General features: G+C 52.3%; 1 protein-coding gene across 2 annotated transcripts; it reads left to right on the forward strand.

Annotated features, from left to right (window-relative positions):
- Positions 1-437: 437 nt before the first annotated feature.
- On the forward strand, positions 438-1,481 carry LOC136291255 (ribonuclease CL2-like). Of its 2 annotated transcripts, none has more exons than XM_066186158.1 (2): positions 438-538; positions 928-1,481. In XM_066186158.1, the coding sequence occupies exon 2, from the start codon at positions 934-936 to the stop codon at positions 1,354-1,356; it is 423 nt and encodes a 140-aa protein (XP_066042255.1). In that variant the 5' UTR covers positions 438-538; positions 928-933; the 3' UTR covers positions 1,357-1,481. The 2 variants fall into 2 exon arrangements, with proteins under 2 accessions (XP_066042255.1, XP_066042256.1); XM_066186159.1 differs by having other exon boundaries at positions 478-532.
- Positions 1,482-6,543: the final 5,062 nt, after the last annotated feature.

The following is a 6,543-nucleotide window of genomic DNA, read 5'->3' on the forward strand; positions in this document are numbered from 1 at the left end:
AGGTAGCGAGGAAAAATGTATCCTGGCACTTCCCGGGCGTATGAATTTGCCTGCAAGGGGACTTAGGGAAAAGGAACACACAGGTCCCTTAGCACTGCAGAAGAGCCACGGATGTGCCACACCTTTCAGGGGTTGTAGGAACATCTGCCAGCTTCCAGGTGATGGTGACATCCTGCCCTCCCCTCAAGGAACCACATATCTTGCCGTGCCACCCAAAAGGACCCAGGTATCCTTTCATGGGACAGGCGGCCAAGGCCAGAGCAGGCAGGGGCCGCCCAAGGGGATGCACGCAGGCAGTCACGTGGTTCGTTAATGATTACCTAATGACCTTGGGGGCCATGAGGGCGTGTGGGGCCTCCTCCTTGGCACCTGGCTTCCTCAGACATCCACTGGACCTTGCTCTTTACCCTGCCCCTCCTCCTGGATCCTTGCCCATTGGGCACAGCTGGGGCCAGTATAAAAGAGGTGCAGAAGAGTGGGAGGGATCCTGGAAACCCCTGAGGCCATAAGGGAAACTGAGGCGCGCACACAGGTGCAGGTGAGGGGTGCATAGGGGGCCAGAATGTCTGTGGGAGGGGTCTGTGAGGAGCCCAGGCATCCAGTGGGGAAGGAAGGCTGTGTATGGCATCCGGGTGTCGGGGCACACGGTGGATCTATAGGGGAGCCAGGGATCTGAGGTGCAGGTATGGAGGTGTTCCATGGGGGACTGAGGCTTCTGGGGAGTGCCTAACTTTAGGGGACCTATGCAGCCAGGCAAGATCCACAGATAGCCCACCTGTCCAGAGACGGGCCTCCATGCATTGGGAGGGGATTTGTATGGGACCCAGGGATTTGGGAGGGGGAATTTGTAGAACAACCAAGCACCCAGGGTGGGATTTCCAGTCGGGGGCCCAGAGGTCCAGATGGCCCTAACCCCACCTTCTCCAGGTGTCCATGGCGGGCTGGGTGCTGTGCATGACCCTGCTGCTGGCAGCACTGGCAGGGGTGTTGGGACAGCTCCAGTACTCCAGGTTCCTGCGGCAGCATGTGGACTACTCCCAGATGTCCGCACAGTTGGGGCTTCGCTACTGCAACACCATGATGGCACGGCGGCAGATGACGAACCCAGTCTGCAAGTACACCAACACCTTCGTGCACGCCCCGGCCGCGGACCTGGTGGCCGCCTGCTCCCAGGTGCCCAATAGCAATGGGATGTACAGCACCACGTACGCCATGAGCATCACGGTCTGCCGCCTTCGCGGTGGGAACACGCAGCCACCCTGCAATTACCGCGGGCGGCAGGCGCGGCACTACGTGCGAGTGGCCTGCCAAAGAGGGCTGCCTGTGCACCTTGACAGCACCTCCACAACCCCCTAGCGAGGCCTTGCAGTGAGGCCCGGCACGGTGCTTCTGTGGGCCCTTGGAGCGGGCGTGGATTCTCCCTCCCATCAAGGGCTCTGTTATTTCCAGCAATAAAGGAGGCGTCAGACGCCTGAGCTCCAGCATCCGCTTCTTGGGGGACCCTGCGATCATACCCCTCCCTGGGTGCCCCCTGAGCCCCTTGGGTGACCCCAACCCTGTCTACGCTGTATTTGGCCCCCATGTGCCTTATGAATCCCTGGGTTTTCCCAGCATCCTGGGTGTCCCATAGCCCCCTGGGGTGTCTCTGCCCTCTCCTGTGCCCTCTCTCCTTTCTTGGATGTCCCACAACTCCCACGGGTGCCCCATAACCAGCACCACCCTCCCAGCCCAAGGGCCCCTAATCTCCTGGATGTGCACCCAGCATTCTCCCCAGTGTCCTGACCCTTTGAGTGTCACATTGCCTTCCTGGATAGCCCGTAACTCTCACAGGGTTTCCCAACCTCCCACATGCCTTATAACCCCTCTGGCTACCCCCAAATTCCCCCATGTCTGCCCCATAAACTGTCAGATGTCCCATCTCCCACATGCCTCTGTCCCCATCGGTGACCTCTCTGGGGCTGAAGCTGCTCCCCCTTGGGGCCCCCACAGGACCGAGCCCCAGCTGGGGCCACACTGAGCCACCATCCCACACACACTGAACACAACACACACACACGGTGCATGTGAACCCCGCACTGTGCACACAACGTGCAGCCACACAACACAAGGCATTCAACACTCACACCCCTGCTCCTAGCACAGCACACAGCATTAGCACACACAGGGCACACATGCCAGCACATACACACAAGCATGCACACACATACAGAAGTTGTCTTCCTGAGTCCCATGGGATTTCAGTTTCACCTTGTGTTCTTCACCTCTTGGCCTTCATTCTCCCTGTCAGTACTTACCAGCACACTTACAAGCTCCTTCTGTCTGAGCCTTCTCTTCTCCAGGCTGAACAGTCTCTGCTCTCTCAGCTTCTTTTCTGATCAGACATGCTCCAGTCCCTTCCCCATCATCAGTTCCTTGCTGCACTCTCTCCAGTATGTCCATGTCTCTCTTGTACTGGGGAGTCCACCACTGGATCCAGCACTCCAGGTGTGTCTCAGTGGTGCTGAGCAGAGGAGCAGGATCACCTCCCTGCACGCGCTGGCAGCACTCTGCCTAATGCAGCCCACTAGGCTGCAGCCCACTAGGATCCTTTGCTCTGGTGCTATTTCTATGAGACCCCTGAGAAATCCCATGGCACTGCTGACATCCAGGTGCTGTGCCGCTGCAAAAATACAGCCCAAATGCATCCAGAAACTGTAGCTGAGGAGGAAAAGGAGTGCAAAAAATGGTCTTCCCAATCCTTTTCCTCCCTCCCCAAGGTCCCTCTTGCTCATGTGCCTCAAGTAACTCAGGTGCTCCTTTTCTGAAATTCAGGTGAAAGGCATTTTGAGGGCCATCCCTGGACTGGTGAACTCCAACTCTCAGCACTGGCCCAGTGAGGGGAGCACTACTCTGTGCACTGGGAAGGAATTGGGTATTTCAAAGGTATTTGGGGCATTTCTGGACCAGCAACTTACAGCACATTCACTTCTCCACCCTGCTCACTCCTGGCCATGGGAGGACCTGACTGGCTCAGGTGGGAATCCCCGGGGTCTCTGCAAGTACAAGGGTTTGATCTCTGCTTCTTGATACCTTGGTTCTCCAGGGCTTGGGGGAGGATTCCACCTGTCTAAGGTGTTCTCTGGTAGCTGAGATCATCCTGGCAGCGATAGAGAAAAATATCACTGTGATTTACCCCACAAGCTTTGCACTACAGGCTCTGAAGCGCATGGGAGAGGTGGCATCCATCCTGGGGAGACAGCTCTGAGCTGCAGTCCCAGAGCAGCAATGCCTTTTATGGGATGCCCAGCATGTTGCGGCTACCTGAGTCTGCTGGAAAGTCTGGATGATTCCTGGCATCTCCCATTTGATGGCAGGGCAGCTCCACCACTTCAGCACATCCCATCCCATTATTGCACTCTTGGTTCACTCCTTTGCTGTGTTTTCCCTTAAGACACAGCTTCGTTTCTTCGGCGTATGTTTGTGTCTGTCCTTTGTGAAGGTTAAAGAGAATAAAATAGCCACAAAGGAATCAGGATCATCCAGAGGATGTTGTGGCCTTTGCCATAAGCAGCAGTGGGCCATTTACAGGCAGTGGTCAGCAAATCTGTAATGGCAGCAAGTAGTAAAAGGCCAGGGAGTGACTGGTGCCTGAAAATAAAGGAAGGGATTTTGCAATATTATGTTTTAATAAATCACTGCATTTGTTTCTTAATTTCATCCTCATTTAGGTACTTTCATGTCCTATCTAACACAGTCAAATGTAAAGTTGTGAGGTTTGTGGTTGATTCTGCTTTGTAACACAGAAAGTGATCATCTCTACTTTGTGGGTGGGAGTTAAGCAGCTTTCCTAAGGTCACAGAAAAGTCTGAAACAGGAGCTCAGTTCAGACCTCCTCAGCCTTTTTTAACAGTCTCCCTTCCCATTTATGTGATTTCTTTTTCTGAAGAAAAAAAAAGATACAACAAAAAATGTTTCAAGAAGAGCACTATATGCCTAAAACTTGTCTCTGAGTCATATCTGCTTGACTTTCATGCCCAGAGTTTGCTTTGAGAGTGGTCAGCCTGCTCTGCTCACTCTATTGTCAAACAATCAAATCCTTCACCAGAAACTGGCTGTTGCTTGTTTAGCACAGGGAAATGAAACAAGTAATGTTGACTCACACACTTCATTGTGGCTCACGAGGTTCCACCGCCTAGCCTTTGATGGTACAAAATGAGAGGCATGAGCAGTGTGTCAATATTTCCAGTGCTACTGTGGAAATTTGTTCCTGCTCTGTGAAAAGCAAGGGCATTTTTTTTTCAGAACCATAGCAGAGAATTGCTTAAGCAGGCACTGCAAAGACCTTCAGAAATATTTACTCAGAAAAGTCAAATATTAGCTCCATGGATTTGGCAGAAACGAGTCCTGTAAAACTAGGCTGTTGCTGCATGCCATGTGTGCCAAAACTGACATGGAAAAACTTCTTTCCAGTGTATTGCTTGGTCTTAAATACACCCTGCACAAATACAGCAAAACACAATTTCTGTGCAGTTCATCCACCTTTCTTGTGTGCTTGGACCACTGGGAAAGAGGCTGCCAGGCAGCCTGGGGGCAGCACGAGACAAGAAAACACCCCTTTCCCTCTCCACAGTATCTCTGAGCTCCTGGGGTCTGTGGTGCTCCTCCAGTCACTGCTCCTCAGCAGCGTCCCTATGGCACACGGACCTCAAGCTGTGCTCCCAGATACATCCTGCAATCCTCCTTCCCCCTGAGTGGGTGACACACTTGGTCCCCAGGATGCAGAGCCATCTGTGTCCCCTGCCACACAGGGAATGATCCATCCCCTCCACCATTCTTGCAGAGGTTCCTGGGCATGGGGAAAAGAATGCCTGCTAGGAAAAGGAGCTGCTGCTCATGGCATGGTGCAGACAGCAAAGAAAGGGGAGGCATGAGAGAGCAAAGTCCTCAAACTCAGCTGTGGCATGCAGCTGAGGCTTAGGTGTCACTTTCTCCACAACAACTACCCATCAGAAATCCTAATGCACTTCTCCTGTTCAAGCATCAACCCTAAGACCTAAAACCTAGGACTGTTCAGGCTGGAAAAGAAGCATGAGCTACCATAGGGGAAAGTACCAGGAAAGCCGTGAGCTAAGAATTTCTGTTTATATGAGACCAAGAGGCCACCCGCCCAATCTAAAAAAAAATACAGCTGAAAAAGACTATTGTCGGCCTCTGATCTGCTGGGAATGCTGCTGGGTGCCAATACCAACACCAGTACCAGGCTCAAGTGCCCAAACTCAAGGGAAAGAGTTTTGATCAAGTTAACATCCCACACCATGTGCCAATACCTGTAACAGTGTTTGTCACTAAATTAAAACTCAGGATGCAAAATGGATCGAATCTCGTGTTTTGTGAGCTGGTTGAATGTTTGGCTACCTCTTGAGTGCCACTGAGTACCCAGCTACAGCTTTGCAAGCACTTTTCTTGCAAATTATCTCCCCCTTGCCAGCACAACATGGATCTGTCATGGCCAGTCTCCGTCTCCTTCAGTGCTCTCCTGCAGAGCTGCCACCAACCTCTTCCCTACATTTGTGCTCAGAAACTGAGTCATCTCTTCATCTTATCTCAGAAGAACATGCTGGGCTCCTTCAGACAGGTTCTCCAGCTCTTCCTTTACTCTGCTAGCCCATGTGAGACCACATGCAGCAAGTCAGAGCCAGACCTTCTGGAGTGTTGTGTCCAGGATGATCCATGGGATGGACAGTAGTTCCCAAGACAAAGTTCCTCCTACCTGTACCAGAGGGAAGTGGACCCAAAAGTCAGATGCAAGAAAGGCAGTGTATAAAAAATTCCCAGCGGTTGCAGTTTGAGCCATGCCACATTCTTCCAGCAGGCAGGGACGTGCACAGCCTCCTCCCTAAGGGGATCAGGGGAAATTCATTGCAAATGGGTGCCCAGCCAAGGAACTATTCCCTCCCATCAGCAGCAACCATAGCCAAACAGATTTTAAAAAGAGAAAAATCCAGATGAGAAGCCTGGAAAAGATTCACAGAAAGTACACAAAGTATCAAGAAAACCTGGGGAGTTAAAATTCCCCAAAAGACCAGGCTGTGTCTAGAGGTGAATCTAGGCTGGAGGAAGGTGCTCATGAATTTCTCCCTGTTGGAGCTGGAAGGAGGGTAGCTCAAGTAGTGACATCCTGTCTCAGATAAGCTGATGCTGGGCTCTCTCCCAGTGTCCCAAACTTACTGCTTCTCCAAGGGCTGCAGAACCGATGTCAGGACCAGGGCAGCTCATCTCTGCCTCCTGTTGGAGTGGAAGAGTAAAAGAAGCCTGCAACCTTTGAAAAAAAAAAATTTTTTTTTTTCTCAGCAGCGCCACCTCTCTCCCAATCTGAGTAGCTGCTTTATTCCCTCTGCATGGAGGGAAAGAGACTAAAGGGAGCCGGGCCAGTTTCTGCACCTCTCATTGTGCTGCTCCTGCATCCCATCTGTTGGAGAAATGTGTTTGCAGCGCACCCAGCCCTGTGCATTTCTAATTCAAACACCAACAGCAATAAGACCCTGCCGGCCTGCAGTGGTCCCA

The sequence above is a fragment of the Chamaea fasciata genome, unplaced genomic scaffold (genome assembly GCF_029207755.1).
Source record: "Chamaea fasciata isolate MVZ Bird 193981 ecotype frontalis unplaced genomic scaffold, bChaFas1.0.hap1 SCAF_6, whole genome shotgun sequence".
In the NCBI taxonomy this organism is placed as follows: Eukaryota; Metazoa; Chordata; class Aves; order Passeriformes; family Sylviidae; genus Chamaea; species Chamaea fasciata.

Excerpts from the sequence above, each read along its gene's own strand:
- LOC136291255 (XM_066186158.1), top strand. The coding sequence starts at position 934 with ATGGCGGGCTGGGTGCTGTGCATGACCCTGCTGCTGGCAGCACTGGCA.